The following is a 22,566-nucleotide window of genomic DNA, read 5'->3' on the forward strand; positions in this document are numbered from 1 at the left end:
ATAGCTCAGTGTTGCCTGGGCTGGTCTTGAACTCCTGGCTTCACGCCAATCCTCCCACCTCAGCTTCCCAAAGTGCTGGGATTACAGGCAGGAGCCACTGCATGCAACTGGCCTTAAATTTTATTCTTTTTTTTTTTTTTTTTTTTGAGATATTCTCACTCTGTCACCCAGGCTGGAGTGCGGTGACACTATCTTGGCTCACTGCAACCTCCGCCTCCTGGGTTCAAGCAATTCTCATGCCTCAGCCTCCCAAGTAGCTGGGATTACAGGCTTGAGCCACCGAACCTGGCCTTAGTTTTATCCTTTGTAAAGGGACTACCCAGACCAAGAATTGAACCCAGTCTGCAGCTGTGAAAGGACAGGATTTTAACTACCAGACTATAAAGTAGAGCAGCTTTTATAGTGTTTTCTTTTCCAAGATTCTTGCAAAGAATTAGTCCTAACACACACTCATTATACCCATTAATTTAAATCTGCATATAGTTGTTTCCACTTTGCATTTGTAAGTTTGTGTTGGCAACTCTTCTAAATGAACACCAATTGGACAGTGTTCCCTTAAGTTTTTTGTTTTTTTTGAGATGGAGTTTTGCTCTTGTTGCCCAAGCTGGAGTGCAATGGTGTGATCTCGGTTCACTGCAACCTCCACCTCCCGGGTTCAAGTGATTCTCCTGCCTCAGCCTCCTGAGTAGCTGGGATTACAGGTGCCCGCCACCATGCCTGGCTAATTTTTGCATTTTTAGAAGAGACGGGGTTTCGCCATGTTGGCCAGGCTGATCTTGAACTCCTGACCTCAGGTGATCCACTCACCTCAGCCTCCCAAAGTGCTGGGATTACAGGCGTGAGCCACAGTGCCCGGCCTCCCTGAAATTCTTATATTGAAAATTTAAAGCTATAAATAGATTTACAAGGTTTTCCGAAATTATGGTTAAGTATATTCATAACTTAACCATGCTATTTTATACAGAATATGTTTGTACCTGTTCAGAATAAAGACCAAGTACAACATATGTGAAGAAAATATGCAAATACATCTGGGTAGGGTAAAAGGCAATTATAGGCTGGGTACAGTGGCTCATGCCTGTAATCCCAGCACTTTAGGAGACTGAAGCAGGTAGATGGCTTGAGCCTAGGCGTTTGAAACCAGCCTGGGCAACATAGCGAGGCCCCATCTCTACAAAAAAATACAAAAAGTTAGCCAGGCATTAGCACATGCCTGTACTCCCAGCTACTTGGGAGGCTGAGGTGGGAGGATTGCTTGAACCTAGGAGGTTGAGGCTTCACTGAGCTGTGATTATACCACTTCACTCCATCTGGCCTGGTCAACAGAGTGAGACCCTGTCTCAAAAAAAAAAAAAAAAAAGGCAATTATGATTTACCAATGTTCTCTACTACACTTAAATACAAATTATATGAACAGTAATTACAGAATGCTCTAATATAATAAAGAATTCCAAGAAATAAATTACTTTAAAACAGTTATTAAGAAATATCAGGTAGCTGGGCACGGTGGATCACACCTGTAATCCCAGCTACTTGGGAGGCTGAGGCAGGGGAATCGCTTGAACCTGGGAGACAGAAGTTGCAGTGAGCCGAGATCATGCCATTGCACTCCAGCCTGGGCCACAGAGCAAGACTACATACCTATGAAAAAAAAAAGAAAGAAAGAAATATCAGGTAATCATGAATATATTCTTTTCTTTTTCTTTTTCATTTTTTTGTCACTGTCCACTTTGCTATGTCTGATGACTGCAATTTGCAGTATTTAATATTTATTTCAGAACTTTAAAAAATACAAAAATAGAAAAGGCAAGTAAAAAATGGTTCTAGGATTTTTTTTTTTTTTAGATAGAATTTTGCTGTTGTTGCCCATGCTAAAGTGCAATTGCGCGATCTTGGATCACCCCTACCTCTGCCTCCCAGGTTCAAGTGATTCTCTTGCCTCCGCCTCCCGAGTAGCTGGGATTACAGGCATGTGCCACCACGCCTGGCAAATTTTGTAATTTTAGTAGAGACGGGGTTTCTCCATCTCTACTCTCCATCTCCAGCCTGTTGGTCAGGCTGGTCTCGAACTCCCGACCTCAGGTGATCCACCCACCTCGGCCTCCCAAAGTGCTAGTATTACAGGCGTGAGCCCCGTGCCCGGCCAGTTCTAGGATTTTTTATATGAAACAAGTTTTTAAAATTACTCTTTTTAAAGCCAAGATAAGATGGTTAGAATAAAGTAAAAACAATTCCACGGTAATTGAAATCCCAGTTGTGATTCTGACTTAGCAGAGAGAGCCTGGTGGGGCACAGTAGGGGGCAGGGAGCTGCTGGCCTGGATCTCTGAGGTCATCTGCCCCATGTCCCTCATTTCACCACAGAAGGTTGAGGGCAGGGAGGTCCTTGAACAAGGCAGCTTTCCTCATTTCAGGAACCATGGGGTCTGAGGCTGCAGCTGTGAAGCAAACTTCTCCACTCCCCAGAGAAAAGGTCCTTTCTTCAGCATTGGATCCCACCACTTGCCGCATCACTTAATTAGGGCTAAAGAACAAACAGAAAAGTTATTTCTCTCCAAAGCATATTTAACTAATTAGGGCGTTGTTCCGTTTGCTCAACTCAAGTGTGGAATATTTTGCTTTATTTCGGCCTGTGGTATTCTGGGGATGAGAACACTAACAGCTGCTCGAAGTGAGAGGAAAAAACATTGTTTGTAAGAAATTACCTGAAGTCATGCTGTCCCATTAGAAAGCTTCTGTTCAAAAAACATTCTTCCTCCACCTACTCCAGCTCTAAGCATCCATCCCACCCTCTGACCGGTGCCTCTCTCTCAAACAAGGAGTTGTCAGGCAACTCTTGAGAAGTATTCCTAATCAACTTATTTTGGAAGTTTAGCCCTTTCTTTTTTTTCTCTACCATCTCCATGTAGCCATCATTTGATATAAAATAATATAAGGTGAGGTGCCTTCCACAGTCATAATCTTGTATAATATTAAAGTTACTTTAAAAAACATTTTTGCACTGGCGCGGTGGCTCACGCCTGTAATCCCAGCACTTTGGGAGGCCAAGGCGGGCAGATCACCTGAGGTCGGGAGTTCGAGACCAGCCTGACCAACATGGAGAAACCCTGTCTCTACTAAAAATACAAAATTAGCCAGGTGTGGTGGCATATGCCTGTAATTCCAGCTACTTGGGAGGCTGAGGCAGGAGAATCGCTTGAACCCAGGAGGCAGAGGTTTCAGTGAGGCAAGATCATGCTATTGCACTCCAGCCTGGGCAACAAGAGCGAAACTCCATCTCAAAAAAAAAAAATTTTTTTTTTTTTTTGCAACTAGGTCTAGCAATAAATATTTTACAAGTACAACCTTTCATTTTTAGTTTCTCATAATAGACTGTCGCCTAGGCTGGAGTGCAATGGCGTGATCTCAGCTCACTGCAACCTCCGCCTCCCAGGCTCAAGCTATTCTCCTGCCTCAGCCTCCCGAGTAGCTGGGATTATAGGCATGTGCCACCACGCCCAGCTAATTTTTGTATTTTTAGTAGAGACAGGGTTTCTCCATGCTGGCCAGGCTGGTCTCGAACTGCTGACCTCAGGTGATCCGCCTGTCTCGGCATCCCAAAGTCCTGGGATTATAGGCATGAGCCACTGTGCCCAACCTAGATTTTTAAATTTTATTTAATTTTTATCTATTTTTTTGAGACAGGGTCTCACTCTGTCACCCAGGCTAGGGTGCAATGGCATCATCTTGGCTCACTGAAACTTCTGCCTCCCAGGCTCAAGCAATCCTCACATCTCAGCCCCCTGAGTAGCTGGGACCACAGGTACATGCCACCAGGCCCAGTTAATTTAATTTTTTGAGACAAGGTCTCACTCTGTTGCCCAGGCTAGAGTGCAGTGGCACAATCTTGGCTCACCTTCTTGGCTCAAGTGATCCTCCCACCTCAGCCTCCTGGGTAGCTGGGACCTCAGGGTTGTGCCACCATGCCTGACTAATTTTTTATTTATTTTAGAGATGAGGTCTCACTACATTGCCCAGGCTGGTCTTGAACTCCTGGACTCAAGTGATACCCCCATCTCAGCCTCCCAAAGTATTGAGATTACAAGCGTGAGCCACCACACCTGGCCTAGACTTTATTTTTAATTGTGTTTAGGTAAAATTGTCTTCTTCTTTTTTTTTTTTAAATAGAGACAGGGTTTCACTATGTTGCCCAGGCTGGTCTCCAACTCCTGATGTCAAGCAGTTCACCCACCTCAGCCTGGGATTGCAGGTGTGAGCCAGCCCCACAAAATTGTCTTCTAAAGGGTTATATATGTGACAGTATCCATACCCTGTGGTTTATGGTACACAAAATTCCATTGCAACTTTAGCCCTTTGACCTTTGTAACCCCAGCCACCCTAGATTCTTTTCTTTGTTTCTTTTCTTTGTTTTTTTGAGACAGGGTCTCACTCTGTTGCCCAGGCTGGAATGCAGTGGCACAATCATGGCTCACTACAGCCTTGACCTTCTGGGCTCAAGTGTCCTCCTGCTTCAACTTCCCGAGTAGCTTAGACCACAGTACAGACATGGACCACCATACTCAGCTAATTTACTTTCATTTTTAGTAGAGACGGGGGTCTCACTATGTTGCCTAGGCTGGTCTTGAACTCCTGAGCTCAAGTGAACTCCTCCCAAAGTGCTGGGTTACAAGCGTAAGCCACTGTGCCCAGCCCCTAGATTCTTTTTAAAGGCATCGTGGTGCAGTAGAGAGAGACTAGACTTTGGATTTAGAACATTCTGAATTTGGCCGGGTGTGGTGGCCCACGCCTGTAATCCCAGCACTTTGGGAGGCTGAGACGGGCAGATCACCTGAGGTCAGGAGTTTGAGGCCAGCCTGGCCAACATGGTGAAACCCCGTCTCTACTAAAAATACAAAAACTAGCCGTGTGTGGTAGTGGGCGCCTGTAATCCCAGCTACCCAGAGGCTGAGGTAGGAGGAGAATCGCTTGAACCTGGGAGGCGGGGGTTGCAGTGAGCTGAGATCGCACCACTGCACTCCAGCCTGAGCAACAGAGCGAGACTCAAAAAAAAAAAAAAAAGAACATTCTGAATTCTAGCCCCTGCTCTGCTACTTACTAGTGGCCTTGAGTAAGTTTTTTTCTGTTGTTTTTTTTGTTTTTTGAGATGGAGTCTCACTCTGTCGCCCAGGCTAGAGTACGGTGGCGTGATCTCAGCTCACTGCAACCCCCCACTCCTGGGTTCAAGTGATTCTCCTGCCTCAGCCCCCAGAGTAGCTGGGATTACAGGCATACGCCATCACGCCTGGCTAATTTTTGTATTTTTAGTAGAGATGGGGTTTCAACATGTTGGCCAGGCTGGTCTCAAACCCCTGACCTCAGGTTATCCACCCACCTCAGCCTCCCAAACTGCTAGGATTACAGGCGTGAGCCACCATGCGCCTGGCCTTGAGTAAGTTTTTTAACCTCTCTGAACCCAAATTTTTTCATCTGTAAAGTGGGGATAACAATATGTCCCTTGCAGGACTGTCAAGGTTGAAATGAAATAATGTAAGGTTCCAGGCCTGTGCCTGGTGCGGAGGAGATGATCAATGAAGAGTTGCACTCATACTGATAAACCAATATTCTAATTATGGGGACTCTGGAGAAACCGGCCTGCTCTATCCCTTAGAAGTGCCCTACAAAGGCAGTTTGACTTTTTGTTTTTGTTTTAGATGTTGATTTTTTGTTAAACTGCCTCTGGGTTTATTTTATTTATTTATTTATTTTCATTTTTATTTTTTTGAGACAGAGTTTTACTCTGTCACCCGGGCTGGAGTACAGTGGCACGATCTCGGCTCACTGCAACCTCCACCTCACAGGTTCAAGCGATTCTTGTGCCTCAGCCTCCTGAGTAGCTGGGATTATAGGGGTGCACCACCATGCCCAGCTAATTTTTGTATTTTGGTAGAGGCAGGGTTTCATTGTTGGCCAGGCTGGTCTTGAACTCCTGACCTCAGGTAATCCATCTGCCTCGGCCTCCCAAAAGTGCTGGGCTTACAGGTGTAAGCCACCTCGCCCAGGCTCTGCCTCTGGGTTTAAAGAGAGTGTTTCTTGCTATAAATAGAATCAGGAAAGAAAGTTAAACTGGTTTTGTCACAGAGGCAAAGTTCACCCCAGTAAGAACATTCCTAGCTCTGCGTTGAGTCCCTGGATTTCTTCACAGACCTGTGAGAATTGAAGACAGTGTGAAGCAGGGAGCAGTTGCAGCTTCCCAGGCGGGTCGGGGACAGCATGGAGGGGAAATGGGAAGGCTGAGAGTTCAGACAAGCAGGGCAGTGGAACAAGGTGGACAGATGGCCTGCCAGGAGAAAGCAGCCAGATCGAAGAGGAAAGCCTGATTGTAAGTGTTGAATGCACAGGAAAGAACTAGAAGGAAACACACCCGATGATGTCGGATGCCTGCTTTCAGAACAAGAGGGGGAGGCCAGCCGCGGTGGCTCACACCTGTAATCCCAGCACTTTGGGAGGCCAAGGCAGGTGGATCACTTCAGTCCAGGAGTTCGAGACCAGCCTGGCCAACATGGCAAAACCCCGTCTCTACTAAAAATACAAAAATTAGCCAGATGTGATGGCTCTCACCTGTAATCCCAGCTACTTGAATCTGGGAGGCAGAGGTTGCAGTGTGCCAAGATCTTGCCACAGCACTCCAGCCTGGGTGACAGAGTGAGGAAGGGAGGGAGAGAGGGAGAGCAGGAAGGAAGGAGAGGAAGGAGAGGGGAAAGGAAGTGATCAAACAGCCAGGAAAGAGAATGATATCAACCCCTGAGATGGAGCTGAGAGATGACTTTTTAATATTAAAGGGGAAAAAATGATAGTAGCCAATTACGGAGGGAGGGTCCTAGGAGAACGCGTCAGATGTACTGCACGCAGGATAACTGTGGTTGTGGGGCCCTGCTGGGAGGGGTGCTTAAAGGGAGGGGTGCATAAACGCAGACCCAGGCCTCAGCTCCAGGCTGCCAAAACCTGCTTCCTACAGAGGATCAATCATGGAAAGTAGGCCTGGGGCAGAAGAGGGAGCCGATGGGAAGCTCGGTGCCCCAATTACAGACTCCCTTCCCCCAACCCTTCTCTCCCACATGCCACCCAGAATAGCCCTGGCATCTTTATTGGGTCAGGCTGCCAATTTGCGCTGATCCTCTGCTCACCCAGCCCTGTCCCTCTGTCCTGTTCCCAGCGCCTGAGCTTTCAAAGGCACTCACTGGCCCATCTGTTCTGGCCCAGTGTCCTCCTGAGAGATGATACTAGAGTCCTTGGGGGGAACCCCCATCCTGTGGCATAGAATGAGGTGTTGCCCGATTCAAAAATTTCACAAAATAATTTTTTTTTTTTTTTTGAGACTCAGACTCACTCTGTCGCCCAGGCTGAAATGCAGTGGCACGATCTCAGCTCACTGAAACCTCCATCTCCCAGGTTCAAGCAATTCTCTGAGTAACCTCCTCAGTAGCTGGGGTTACATGTATGTGCCATGCTCAGCTAATTTTTGTATTTTTGGTAGAGAGGGGGTTTTACCAAATTGGCCAGGCTGGTCTTGAACTCCTGACCTCAGGTGATCCACCTGTCTTGTCCTCCTAAAGTGTTGGGATTACAGGTGTGAGCCACTGTGCCCAGCCACAAAATAATAATAATTTTTTTTTTTTGAGACAGAGTCTCGCTCTGTCACCCAGGCTGGAGTGCAGTGGCATGATCTCGGTTCACTCAACCTCCGCCTCCCGGGTTGAAGTGATTCTCTCACCTCAGCATCCTGAATAGCTGGGACTACAGGTGCATGCTACCACACCCAGCTAATTTTTATATTTTTAGTAGAGTCAGGGTTTCACCATGTTGGCCAGGCTGGTCTTGAACTCCTGACCTCAGGTAATCCACCTGCCTCAGCCTCCCAAAGTGTGGGATTACAGGCGTGCCGTGAGCCTCCGCGCCTGGCCAATAATAATTTTAAAAGGAGTATATGGGAAGATTCAGATTCCTAGTCTCTCCCTAATTGCATGACCTTGGACACAAAAGGCGCTGCACCTCCCTGAGCCTCAGTCTTCTTTGCTCTATCCACACCTCTGGAGGTTGTTAAGTTCAGATGAACTGTGTAGAAGCACGTTGTAAATAAGTTGCCATTTTCCTAATTTTCCCACTCCCCTCTTAGAGGGGATGGCTCTGCATTTCCAGCAGCGTCTGCAGCAGGACTGTCTCCTTGCTGCCACTGCCACTGAGGCTGCCTCTCCTCACGGGCACGCCTCCCAGCATCCTGTAAGCTCAGCTGCAGACCCAGCTGGGGCTTCTGGAGCCTTATCTTTCCTTGTTTTCATCTATAGAGAGGGTCAGCAGGGACCACTAATGGGGTACGGCACCTTTTTATATGCATCATAAACTAAACCACAAGAATGTTATTTCCCATCACTGCCAGCTGCAGAAGGCAGCCATTGTTCTGTGGGCCCCTGCACAGCTTGTTCTGCTGTTCAAGGACAGAATGTCCTAAGCTTTGAGTTACTCAGCCTGTTTCTTCTCCTCTTCCAACTGTCGCCCTTTGACTTTTATCCTTGCTCATTTCATTTGTATCCCCATGTGAAATTAGCAAGTGGAATTGAAAATAAATCATAATCACAGCTGCCATGTGTTAAGCCCTGTGGCGGGCGTACTGTGCGAAGTGCTTGTCTTGTTTAATCTCAGAAATTCTGTATGATAGGGATGATATATCTGAGGCTCAGAGATAGTAAGCCACTTCCCCAAGTAAAAGAGCTTGAAGGGGCAGAGCCAGCATTCAAACCCAGGTCTGCCTTACTCCAAAACCTGTGTTCTTTTATTTTTTTAAATGGAAGTAGCTTTCTTGTTTTCTTTCCTTTCTTTTTTCTGTTTGTTTTTGTTCAGCGTAGTAAAAGTATTTTAATAATCCATCACACTCACCAAATTGCTGAAAGTGAAAAGCACTCAATGAGCTCTCTAGGATGTAGACCAATGGAAACTTTCTAAGTGTAACCACTTTGAAAAGCAATTGACAATATCAAGTAAAGCTGAAAATCCACATACCCTGCAATGCAGCACTTCCATTCCTGGATCCATACCACAGGGAAAATGTTAAATATAAGCATGAAAATACCTTTAGAAATGTTCACAGCAGCATTCTTTACAAAACTGGATGGCAGGCGTACAGATACATATTTCCTGTGGATGTTTGAACTAATTAATTACTATAAAGTTATAAATATTCATTGCAAAAATTTTTTGAGACATTGCAGAAAGGCAGAGAGAAAATAAAAATCACCCATAATCACACAATTCAAAGATTATAACTGTCAACATTTTGTTGAATATCTAGACTTTTTCCTAAGCAGACACACACACACGCATTTCCTTAAAACTGGCCAGGTATGCTGGCTTATGCCTGTAATCCCAACATTTGGGGACACTGAGGCTGGGGGATCAGTTGAGGCCAGGAGTTTGAGACCAGCCTGGACAACATAGCGAGACCCCATCTCTACAAAAAATTTAAAAATACCAACAAAACTTCATCTTTTTATTTGCTCTTTTATTAATATATTGTGGCAGTCTTTCTGCATGTATGTAGAGCCACACACAAATTTTTTTGTTTTGGTTTGGTTTTTTTTTTTTTTTTTTTTTTTTTTGAGACTGAGTCTCACTCTGTTGCCCAGGCTGGAGTGTAGTGGCGTGATCTTGGCTCACTACAACCTCCGCTTCCCGGGTTCAAGCGATTCTCCAGTCTCAGCCTCCCGAGTAGCTGGGACTACAGGTGCGTGCCAGCATGCCTGGCTAATTTTTTTTTTTTTATTTGTTTTTAGTAGAGATGGGGTTTCACCATCTTAGCCAGGATGGTCTCAATCTCCTGACCTCGTGATCCACCCACCTTGGCCTCCCAAAGTGCTGGGATTACAGGCGTGAGCCACTGCACCCAGCCAAGCCACATAAAAATTTTATTGACTACATAAAGTTCCTTCATAGGACTGAATAGTAATGTAACTGGGTCCTAATAATTTAACCAACCCCATTTTGGTTGTTTCTAATTTTTTGCAGTTGTAAATAATGCTTCAGGGCCAGGCACAGTGGCTCACACTTAAAGTCCCAGCACTTTGGGAGGCTGAGGTGGAAGGATAGCTTGAGGCAAGGAGTTCAAAACCAGCCTGGGCAACATAGTGAGACCCTGTCAAAAAAACAACAAAATTAGCCAGGTGTGGTGGCACCTGCCTGTAGTCCTATCTACTCAGGAGGCTGAGGCAGGAAGACTATTTGAGCCCAGGAATTTGAGGCTGCAGTGAGCTATGATGTTGCCATCATACTCCAGCTTAGGTGACAGAGCAAGACTCTGTCTATAGAAAAAAAAAAGGCTTCAGCAAATACCCCTGCATGTAAATTTTTCTCTTTACCTCTGATTATTTGCTTAGTGAAGTTCCTAGGAGGAGAAATTTGGGTCAAAGAATATGCATTTAAAAATTTATTATTTATTTTTTTTTAAGACTGAGTCTCACTCTGTTGTCCAGGCTGGAGTACAGCAGTGTGATCTCAGCTTACTGCAACCTCTGCCTCCCAGGTTCAAGTGATTCTTATGCCTCAGCTTCCCAAGTAGCTGGGACTACAGGTGTGAGCCACCGTGCCCGGCTAATTTTTGTATTTTCTGTAGAGACGGGGTTTCACCATGTTGGCTAGGCTGGTCTCGAACTCCTGACCTCAGGTGATCCACCCACCTCGGCCTCCCAAAGTGCTGGGATTATAGGCATGAGCCACTGCGCCTGGCCATAAACTTTTTTTTTTTTTTAAATTAGAGCTGGGATCTTCGCTCTGTAGCCCAGGTTGGAGTGCAGTGACTATTCATTGGCACAATCATAGCACGCTACAGCCTCAGACTCCTGGCCTCAAATGATCCTCCCACCTCGGCCTCCCAAAGCGTGGGGATTACAAGCATGAGTCTCTGAGGCTGGCCTGTTTGTTCATTGTTTAAATAACAGCTCTGTTGAGATGTAGTTGACCTATCATAAGTTCACCATTTTAAAGTGTACAATTCAGTGGATTTTTTTTTAGCTCTACTGCTTAATAATGTAGTGGATTTTAGTATACTCAGAGTTGTACAACCGTCACCACTATCTAATTCCAGAACATTTTCTTTCTTTTTCTTTTTTTCGAGATGGAGTCTCGCTCTGTCTCCCAGGCTGGAGTGCAGTGGGGTGCGACTCGGCTCACTGCAACCTCTGCCTCCCGGGTTCAAGCAATTCTCCTGCCTCAGCCTCCTTAATAGCTGGAATTACAGGCATGCACCACCACCACCCCTGGCTAATTTTTGTATTTTTATCAGGGAAAGGGTCTCACCATGTTGGTCACGCTGGTCTCGAACTCCTGACCTCAAGTGATCTGCCCACTTTGGCCTCCCAAAGTGCTGGGTTTATAGGCATGAGCCACCACGCCCAGCCTAATTCCAGAACATTTTCATCACTCCAAAAAGAAACCCTGAACCAATTAGCAGTTACTCCTCATTCTCCTCAAAACCCCTTTCCCCAGACCTAGACCACTGCCAATCTACTTTCTGTTTCTATGGCTTTACCTATTCCAGATATTTTATGTAAATGGAATCACACAATATGTAGTCCGTTGTGACTGAGTTCTTCCACTTAGCAAAATATTTTCAAGGTTCGTCCATGTTGGAACACTCATCAGTACTTCATTCCTTTGTATTGGTGAGTAATATTCCACTCTATGAATATACCACATTTGGTTTATCAACACATCAGTTGGTGGACATTTCGGTAATTTCCGCTTTTTGGCTATTATAAATAACGCTGCTATGATCATTTGTGTACAAGTTTTCATATGAATACATGTTTTCAGTTCTCTTGAGTATATATGCCTAGTAGTGGAAGTGCTGGGTTATATGGTAAGTCTATGTTTAACTTTTTTTTTTACATTCTCACTAATAGTGTATGAGGGTTCCATTTTGTCTACATCCTCACCAACATGTGTTACTGTCTGTCTTTAAATTATAGTCATCCTAGTGGATCTGAACTGGTATCCATTGTGGTTTTTTTTTTTCTTTTGAGACAAGGTCTTAACCCTGTCACCCAGGCTGGAGTGCAGTGACATGATCACGGCTCACTGCAGCCTTGACCTCCCAGGCTCAGGTGATCCTCCCACCTCAGCCTCTCGAGTAGCTGGGATTACAGGTGTGTGCTACCATACCCTGCTAATTTTTTTTTGTATTTTTTGTAGAGACAGGGTATTGCTATGTTGCCCAGGCTGGACTCAAATTTCTGGGCTCAAGGGATCCACATGCCTCAGCCTCCCAAAGTGGTGGGATTACAGGTGTGAGCCACTACACCCAGCCACCATTGTGGTTTTGATTTAGATTTCCCTATATGACTAATAATGTTGAGCATCTTTTCATGTGCTTATCAACCATTTGTATATCTTCTGAGAAATATCTATTGAGATCCTTTGCCCTTTTTTTTTTTTGAAACGGAGTCTCGCAGAGTCTCACTCTGTCACCCAGGCTAGAGTGCAATGGCGTGATCTTGGCCTACTGCAACCTCTGCCTCCCAGGTTCAAGCAATTCTCCTGTCTCAGCCTCCCAAGTAGCTGGAATTACAGATACATGCTGCCACGCCTGGCTAATTTTTTGTATTTTACTAGAGACGGGGTTTCACCATGTTGCCCAGGCTGGTCTCAAACTCCTAAGCTCAGGCAGTCTACCTGCCTTGGGCTCCCAAAGTGCTGGGATTACAGGCATGAGCCATGGTGCCTGGCCCTGGAGTTTCAGTTCTGTTTCATTAATCTATATGTTCGTCTTATGCAAGTTCTATAGTATCTTGGTTCCTATAGCTTTGTAATAAGTTTTGTTTTGTTTTGTTTTGTTTTGTTTTTGAGATGGAGTCTCACTCTGGCGCCCAGGCTGGAGTGCAGTAGCCAGATCTCAGCTCACTGCAACCTCTGCCTCCCGGGTTCAAGCAATTCTCCTGCCTCAGCCTCCCGAGTAGCTGGGACTACAGGTGTGTGCCACCACACCCAGCTAGTTTTTGTATTTTTAGTAAAGACAGGGTTTCACCATGTTGGCCAGGCTGGTCTCAAACTCCTGACCTCAGGTGATCCGCCTGCCTCGGCCTCCCAAAGTGCTGGGATTACAGGCGTGAGCCACTGCACCTGGCGCTTTGTAATAAGTTTTGAAACTGAGAAATGTGAGGCTTCTAACTTTGTTCCTTTTCATTTCAAGCCTGAGTTTTTAACCATTTTATTATGCTAACTCCTATGAAGAAAAATAGGCTGGGTGGAGTGGCTCATGCCTATAATCCCAGCACTTTGGGAGGCCGAGGCAGGGAGATCACTTGAGGTCAGGAGTTCGAGACCAGCCAACATGGTGAAACCCTGTCCTCTACTGAAAATACAAAAATTAGCCGGGTGTGGTGGTGTTTGCCTGTAATCTCAGCTGCTCAGGAGGCTGAGGCACAAGAATCGCTTGAACTCAGGAGGCGGAGGTTGCAGTGAACTGAGATCGCACCACTGCACTCCAGCCTGGGTGACAGAGCAAGACTTTGAAAAAAAAAAGTATATAAAGCTACAAGCTAAAGTGAGACTGGATTTCACTTCAGCCTTCAATCAGTCCTTTCTACTGCAGAAACAATTTAAAGCAACAGGAATGAAGAAATATTAATATGTACCTCTTTGTGTTACACAGTAGTCTCCACTTATCCACGGGGGATACTTTTTTTGTTTTGTTTTTTGTTTGTTTGTTTGTTTGTTTGTTTTTGAGACAGAGTTTTGCTCTTGTTGCCCAGGCTGGAGTGCAATGGCGTGATCTTGGCTCACCACAACCTCCGCCTCCCAGGTTCAAGCAATTCTCCTGCTTCACTCTCCTGAGTAGATGGGATTACAGGCATGCACCACCATGCCCAGCTAATTTTTTGCATTTTTAGTAGAGACAGGGTGTCTTCATGTTGGTCAGGCTGGTCTCGAACTACTGACCTCAGGTGATCTACCCGTCTCAGCCTCCCAAAGTGCTGGGATTACAGGTGTGAGCCACTGCACCTGGCAGGGGATACGTTTTAAGACCTCTAGTGGATGCCTGAAACTGCAGCTAGTACCAAACCCTATATATGCTATGAGGTTTATTTTAAATTTTATTAATTTTTTTAAATTGTTGTGGGTACATAGCAGGTGTATATGTTTATGGGGTACATGAGATGTATAAGACAAAACAATTATAACACTATACTCTAATAAGGCCGGGTGCAGTGGCTCATGCCTATAATCTCAGATCTTTGGGAGGCCAAGGCAGGCAGATCACTTGAGGTCAGGAGTTTGAGACCAGCTTGGCCAACGTGGTAAAACCCCATCTCTACTAAAAATACAAAAATTAGCCGGGTGTTAGGCCAGGCATGGTGGCTCACGCCTGTAATTCCAGTACATCGGGAGGCTGAGGTGGGTGGATCACCTGAGGTTGGGAGTTCGAGATCAGCCTGACCAACATGGAGAAACCCCGCTAAAAATACAAAAAATTAGCCAGGCATGGTGCCACATGCCTATAATCCAAGCTACTCAGGAGGCTGAGACAGAAGAATCACTTGAACCCGGGAGGCGGAGGTTGTGGTGAGCCAAGATCATGCCATTGCACTCCAGCCTGGGCAATAAGAGCAAAACTTCATCTCAAAAAAAGAAAAAATAAAGTAAAATTAGCCAGGTGTCGTGGTGCATGCCTGTAATCCCAGCTACTCGGGAGGCTGATGCAGGAGAATTGCTTGAACCTGGGAGGTGGAGGCTGCAGCGAGCTGAGATTGTGCCACTGCACTCCAGTCTGGGTGACAGAGTGAGACTCCATCTCAAAACAACAACAAAAACACAATATACTCTAATAGAAGTGATGCAGGTGTGGTGTCTGTCTCTCGAAACATCTGATTGTACTGTACTTGCCTATTTTCAGACCACAGTAACTGAGACTGTGGAAAGCGAAACCACGGATGAGGGGGACAACTGCACTAGCTTCAGTTGTCAAGCTGTATTAGAGCAAGGAGAAGAAAATTCCAGAACTTGCAGTCTGCAGGGCCTCCTAGCTACCTGAATGATATTTAGGTCCTCATGATGTCATTTGCTGTTTGTGTTCCACAGAAATCCTTTCTAATATAGCCTCTTCCCTACAGCAGTAACAGCCAGATGAAGAAGCGGCCAACATCTGCAGTGGGCTACAAGAGGCCTATCAGCCAGTATGCTCGGGTTGCCATGGCAATGGGGTCCCACCCCAGGTACAGGGTAAGAAGCGGAGAGGGGAGAAAGAGCCTATGGGAGGGAGGCCGGGCGAGGTGGCTCACACCTGTAATCCCAGCACTGTGGGAGGCCGAGGCGGGTGGAGCACCTGAGGTCAGGAGTTCGAGACCAGCCTGGTCAACATGGTGAATCCCCGTGTCTACTAAAAATACAAAAATTAGCCAGGCATGGTGATGGGTGCCTATAGTCCCAGCTACTTGGGAGGCTGAGGCAGGAGAATTGCTTGAACCTGGGAGGTGGAGGTTGCAGTGAGCCGAGATTACACCACTGCACTCCAGCCCGGGCAACAGAGTGAGACTCCGTCTCAGAAGAAAAAAAAAAAAGAGCTTATGGGAGGGGATGCTCACAGCCTCTGCTTCCCCTAACCACCTCATCATCCCTGCTACACCCAAGACTGGCTGAGTCCCTAGAAGGCACAGTGACCGGGCACTGTTCAAGCCTGGCATGATATTCCCACCACAGGCTGAAAACATAATGTTTCTGGAGTTGGATGTGTCCCCTCCAGCTGTCTTTGAGATGGAATTCTCTCATGACCAAGAACAAGACCCTCGTGCGCTACACATGGAGAGGCTCATGCGATTGGACAGCTTTCTGGAAAGACCTTCCACGTCTAAAGTCCGAAAGTCCAGATCCTGGTCAGTACCTCCATGGTCCAAGGCGCACTGGACCCAGGAGGCAGGGGAACTGCAGGGGCTGGGTGATGCTAAAGAGGGTTTTGCTGGTACCCGACGGGCAGGAAGGGCAAGGGGTGACTGGGGATGTCAGAGGGATTCCTGCAGCAACAGGATGGGGCAAAGGAGAGGACTCACTTTCCTGTTTCCTGTATTTCCCTAACCTCCCCTTTCGCCTGCCTCATCTCCCCTGCAGGTGCCAGAGTCCTCAGCAGCCTCCACCTTCCACCACACATGCCTCCCTGGCCTCTGCTTCTCTGCGCCCCGCGACAGTGGCGGACCATGAGTGACAACCATCACGTCAGGCTGCCCATCCAATAGACTCCTGGGATGGGGCAGCCAACCCTGGCTCATCTCATCTGCCGCTTGGTGCGTGTGCGTGTGCGTGCATGTGCGTGTGCGTGTGTGCAGGGGTGAGAATCTGGCAGATGGTGCCTCTGCCTGCTCTTCTTCGCCTCCTTTATTTAATTCATGTTATTTATTCGCGGAGCTCAGTTCGTGTTGGGGAGATGCCCTCGCCTGAGCCGTCTGGTACTACCGTGGTCACTGCGTAGCCTCTTTTTCTTCTGACTTGAGAGCTCCCCCAGTCAGATCTCAGGCTTGTCCCCCTGTCAGCTGCCTCCAGAAGGGAAGGTAGCCAGTGCCTGAGAAGACAGTCCCTTTTCTACCCACCGCACTCCATAACCTCCATCTTCTCCCACACTGATGGCGAGCAGCCCCTGAGCACTTTCTGGGACTGGGAGACTGCTTGGTGTTCCCTGAGGACAAGAGACATCCTGACAGTGTTGGGCATCTGCTCCCCATGGACACAGCCCCACTCTCCACTTTCTGAGCCTCAGACAACCTCATTCAGCCTCTTGGGCTCCTTTTCAAGGACATTAATAACCTCACCAACATAGCTCATGCCCTTCAGCTTTGACAAGAACTCACGGCTTCCCAAACTCTGCTTTCTGCCCACCTTGGATGGGAACTGTGGACCAACCAATTACCATCACCTTGGAACCTGCAGGAAATGGAACAGCAATTGGGACAACTTGAACAGTCATCAACGGAAGTCTCTCCACTGGATTCCTTTGTTTCTGTCCCCTCCGAGGAGTCATTTTGGTCGACAGGCACTCAAGGCAACTCCCCATTTTCAAGAGGCTGCTCCTGCCTGCTTCGATCATTTCTCCCTGCACCTGCCTAGGCCCCGTTCTCAGTGGGAGGAGTCAATGTCATTCTACCCCTGGCTAAACGAAGATATTAACATCTATTGCTTTTTCCCTTCATCTGTCACAGGAAACAGAAGCCCAGGCACAATCTTTTCCAGCTTTGCCTGTTACCCTTGTTTCTGAATTGCATCTTTAAGGTATTATTTTGTTGAAAATCGATCCTTTATTCACTAGTTACGCAAATTGGTTCCTAGGGGGATACTCCTTACCTTCCTTTGTGATGGCCCAAAATGTCTCTAGGTATCTCAAGTGATAAGTAAATTTCTACAAAAAAAAATGGTTAATGTTCATTGACTGGCTTTTTAAGTGTATATTTTGGTGGACGGGTGAAGAGGTAATAACGAAAGCAAGCGAGTGAATTAGGATTTCAAAGTGCCCTAATAGTGCGAGTCTCCAGTTCCTAGAATATGAAGAGTGCTGTCGTTGGGGTGAAACCGTGAGACTGACAGACCTGCCTGAAATGGGGGGTGTGGGAGGTGGTGGCGGGGGTTATTCTCTTTCCTTCGGGAAATGAACCCTTCTTACATCATTCAAGTTCTGCTCTGAGGATCAAGCTTGGGTCTGATTTAACTCAGCGACACTGTCATTTCTGCTTCATTACTGGACTAGAGGGTTGAGCCACCCACTTGCCATTTGCTCCTGTCCTTCCAGGAAATCACAATTTTCATCAGAGCCCAAGAGATTATTTGAGACTCAGGATTCAGATCAGAGGTTCGACTGTGGCTGGGACAGGAGTTGTGTGTAGAAATTCACCAGGTGGCCTGAGCGCAGGGGGACCTCCAGGGCTGCGTTGAGCAGCCTCTGCCACTGACCTCTTTCTCGTTTGTGGACAAAGCAGCACGTATCACCTCATTCATCACTTGGACACATCGCCTTTGCATTGTCTTGTCACACCTCCCTCACAGTCTTATAGCACAATATACCCAAATCAGCACCCCCAGTCCGAGGGCTGGGCCCAAGGTATGGTCGGAGGAGGAGCTCCTGCCTGCGGTTTTGTGTACGTGTGTATGTGTGTGCGTGTTTGTGTGCGTGTTTACCTCCACAGGGGACACTCTACACTCAGTGTAAGATCTGCTGGGAACAGGGCCACCAGGAGTGGCTGGATCTCAGTCTCTCTGTCTCTCTTTCTCTCCTTTTCCTTTTGGTGTATCAAATATTTGATTGACAAAGTAAGGGCCTTGATTAGGACCAAATTCTCGTGTGTTGCTATGGTCTTTATTTAGGACAACAGTTAACAATGCAGTGGCCCATTCTTGTCACTCTACACATATGACTATACGGGACATATGTAATATATAAATATATATATAAAACATTCCCCTCCGTCCCCTTGGCTTAGGATGGAGGCCTTTCTGTTGAGCTGAAATGCACCTGCAGCTGGGTGCTGCCAGCAGCTTGCAGGCCCCAGCCCTGTTCCAATCAACGCAGTTGACAATAAAGGAATGAGTATCGTCACGGAGTTGACTGCCTTACTTCTCTTCCCTTTGTTTCTTCCTACTTTTACTCCCTCCCTGTTTCATTTTCTCCTTTCTCTCTCTTCCATGTTTTTCCAGTAGGGGCTCAAGAGTATATCAGCCAGACGTGGTGGCTCACACCTGTAATCCCAGCACTTTGGGAGGCCCAGGCAGGCAGATCACCTGAGGTCAGGAGTTTGAGACCACCCTGGCCAACATGGTGAAACCCCATCTCTACTAAATATACAACAGTTAGCCTGGTGTGGTGGCACACACCTGTAATCTCAGCTACTCTGGAGGCTGAGGCAGGAGAATCACTTGAACCCTGGAGGCAGAGGTTGTAGTGAGCTGAGATTGTGCCACTGCACTCTAGCCTGGGCGACAGAGCAAGACTCCGTCCCAAAAAAAAAATAAAAAGAGCATATGGATTCCAGCTGCAGTTATCAGCACTTTGGAAAAGAACTGGTTGCTTAATAAATGGAGATCTGTTTGCCCAATAGGGCTGGGGAACAGGTCCCAGGCACTAGTCGGAAGTCTGTGCCGGGACTATGGCAGCAGCTGTTTGTGTTCTAGGCTGGTCGTCCCCAACCAGTTAATTCTGAGTGACTAGCAGATTTCAGAACTGCCTCAGTGGTGTCCAGATTAGCTGTCACTGTCATACTCCCTGTGCCCTCATTGATCCACCAAAGGGGTTAAAGGAGGAAAGAATGCATGTAAACCACACAGATGTGCCTGGGCCTGATGGGTGCTGAATTACAATAACTTGAAAGTCTAGGCCGAGTGCGGTGGCTCACGCCTGTAATCCCAGCACTCTGGGAGGCTGAGGCAGGTGGATCTCTGAGGTCAGGAGTTCGAGACCAGCCTGGCCAACATGGTGAAACTCTGTCTTTACTAAAAATACAAAAATTAGCCAGGCATGGTGGTGCACGCCTGTAGTCCCAGCTACTTGGGAGGCTGAGGCAGGAGAATCACTTGAACACAGGAGGCAGAAGTTGCGGTGAGCTGAGATTGTGGCATTGCACTCCAGCCTAGCCAACAAGAGCGAAACTCTGTCTCAAAAAAAAAAAAGAAAAGACTAGCTTCCCTTATCCTCTCTTCTCAGGACCTATTTTCCCTCCTGCTGGGTTCTAGCCACTAGCTCTCTGTAGTGTGGAGGTCTTACAGGAAATGAAAATTAGTTACTGCTAAAAAACAAACAAACATAAAGCTTTGAACCCTGACTCCTAGGGGTCAAAAACTGAAGTTTGTCTGCTGCAAAAATCAGGCAGTAAACCAACTATTTTGGCACTGAGAGTTTTCTTAGAGGGATGTCCTGTCTCTGTGCCAGGCTCTCACCCTGATCTCTAACAGGGTTCCAGGGCTGGAGTGGCTCTGCTGCTTCGGGGGCGTTTGCTAGGTATTGTGTAAGGTGCTTTACACACACAGACACACACACTCACACTCATTTCATTCTCCTAGTGAGAGGATTATGGTGACTGATTGAGAGATGGAAGTAAGCGAAATTAACTAACTGGCTAAAGACCCAGTACGTGATGAAGCTGGACTTGCAGACTCTAGAACCCATGTTTTGCCCTCTTTGCCACACTACTTCTCTAGCCCATGTGTACCTCAGGAAAACTGACAGGCACTATACATGGTTCCCAAGTGGTGACAGCAAGGGACAGAGGACAGAGTGATTTATCCCAATGGGCAAGGTTCGGCATCAGACCAGATCTGCAGACCCTTGCCTAGAGGTCCTATTGTAAAACCAGTCATTCAGGACAGGTGCGGTGGCTCACGCCTGCAATCCCAGCGCTTCGGGAGACCGAGGCAGGTGGATCACCTGAGGTCAGGAGTTCAAGACCAGACTGGCCAACATGGTGAAACCCCATCTCTACTAAAAATATTTTAAAAACTAGCCGGGCGCGGTGGTGGGTGCCTGTAATCCCAGCTACTTGGGAGGCTGAGGCAGGAGAATTGCTTAAACCCGGGAGACGGAGGTTGCAGTGAGCCGACATGGTGCCACTGCACTCCAGCCTTGGCAACAGAGTGAGACTCCATCTCAAAAAAAAAAAAACAACAACAACACAAAACCGCTCATTCCTCCGTTAGCAGTGGGATCACCTGTACAGCAGGTGGTTTTCTTGAGCCCCACAGAAACAGCCAGGGGGTAGAAATTCTCCCTTGACCCAGGCCTCTGGTCTTTTGTTGATAGACAGTTCATTGATAAGGAAACTGCCATGTTTCACTTCTTCTTCCAAAACTGGACACCTGCTCTCCACAGAGTTACTTCTTTTTGTTCTCAGAACCTAGAGCTGGGGTGTAGAAAACACTACCCTTTGTCCTTGTCCCCTTGGCTTAGGATGGATGGGGTGAGTGTGAGTTAGAACTCTTGGCTACCACTAAAAAATCATTTAAGCTGGCCTGACCCAGAGGCGTGCTGTGGCACACAAAGGCAAGGAAAGACCCAGGCCTCAGGAATGACCTAGTACCAGGAACTCAAACACCACAAAGACCCTCTCTGTTTCACCACACTTCCTTCTGTGTGGGGTTCACACTCTGTCCTCAGCTGCTCCAGTTCGTGATGTAGGAAACACATCTGCTAGCAGCTCTCTGGGTACATGATCCAGCCATCCGGAGAGAGTTAGCATCTTGGTCCCAATGCCAAATTTATGGGAATGGGACTCTGATTTAGCAGTTTGGGTCAGGTAGGTGGGAATATGATGTACGAACAAAACCTCCAAGAGTCCCAAGGCTGTAACCATGCAGATGTGGGGGAGGGATGAGGTAGAAATAAAAGTATTTCTCAAAAAAGATGATGGAAGTAGGAGTGGAGTCGAATGGGCTCTGGGCAGCCAGCACAACAGATGTTCTTTGCCAGTGTGTCCATCACCCAGGAGGATGGCTTTAGAAAATTTTAATCTGGAGCCGGGCATGGTGGCACACGCCTGAAATCCCAGCTACTCAGGAGGCTAAAGGCAGGAGGATCGCTTAAGCCTGGGAATTCAAGATCAGACTGGGCAACATAATGAGACACCGCCTCAAAAAAAAGAGAGAAAAAGTAAAAAAGAAAGAAAATTTCAATCTGGGCTCATTTTATTACCCCGGCCATTTTTCTTTTTCCTTTTCTTTTTTTTTTTTTTTTTTTTTTTGAGACAAGAGTCTTGCTCTGTCACCCAGGCTGGTGTGCAGTGGCGCTATCTCGGCTCACTGCAACCTCCCCCTCCCAGGTTCAAGCAATTCTCCTGCCTCAACCTCCCGAGTAGCTAGGATCACAGGCACCCTCCACCACACCCAGCTAATTTTTGTATTTTTTCAGTAGAGACAGAGTTTTACCATCTTGGCCAGGCTGGTCTTGAACTCCTGACCTCAGGTGATCCACCTGCCTCAGCCTCTCAAAGTGCTGGGATTACAGGCGTGAGCCACAATGCCCGGTCTACCCTGGCCATTTTTCTTACAATGTGGTCCAAGAGTTACCTGGATCAAAATTACTATCCTTGGCTGGGCACAGTAGCTCACACTTGTAATCCCAGCACTTCGGGAGGCCAAGGCAGGCAGATCACCTGAGATCAGGAGTTCGAGACCAGCCTGGATAACATGGTGAAATCCCGGTCTCTATTAAAAATACAAAAATTAGACGGATGTGGTGGTGGGCACCTGTAATCCCAGCTACAAGCAGGGGAATAGCTTGCATCCAGGAGGCGGAGGTTGCAGTGAGCCTAGATTGTGCCACTGTACTCCAGCCTGGGTGACAAGGGTGAAACTCCATCTCAAAAAAAAAAAAAAAAAAAAATTACCATCTTCAGATTCTGCTTGATCAGGTCCAGGATAAACCCACTGGTAGACACTACAGGTTGCCTTTCCAATATCCATTCTTCCCTTCCTCCTTGCTTAAAAGATAATTTTGTTCAAGAAGGGCAGTGTGCCCAGGTAAAAATATTCATATTCCCAGACTCTTTTACAGCAATGGGTTGCCATGTGACATGGTTTTGGC

General features: G+C 47.0%; 1 protein-coding gene across 2 annotated transcripts in view; it reads left to right on the forward strand.

The window, feature by feature from the left end:
- Positions 1-18,594, forward strand: part of KIF3C (kinesin family member 3C) — a 54,460-nt gene extending 35,866 nt beyond the window's left edge. The window contains exons 6-8 of one of the 2 annotated variants that reach the window (XM_004028953.5): positions 15,134-15,242; positions 15,720-15,892; positions 16,125-18,594. In XM_004028953.5, coding sequence (XP_004029002.3) covers positions 15,134-15,242; positions 15,720-15,892; positions 16,125-16,218 — 376 coding nt within the window. In that variant the 3' untranslated portion in view covers positions 16,219-18,594. The remainder of the gene's footprint in view (positions 1-15,133; positions 15,243-15,719; positions 15,893-16,124) is intronic. The other variant, XM_019021440.4, reaches the window with a different exon arrangement.
- The last annotated feature ends 3,972 nt before the right edge of the window (positions 18,595-22,566 follow it).

The sequence above is a fragment of the Gorilla gorilla genome, chromosome 12, assembly GCF_029281585.2.
Source record: "Gorilla gorilla gorilla isolate KB3781 chromosome 12, NHGRI_mGorGor1-v2.1_pri, whole genome shotgun sequence".
NCBI classification, from domain to species: Eukaryota; Metazoa; Chordata; class Mammalia; order Primates; family Hominidae; genus Gorilla; species Gorilla gorilla.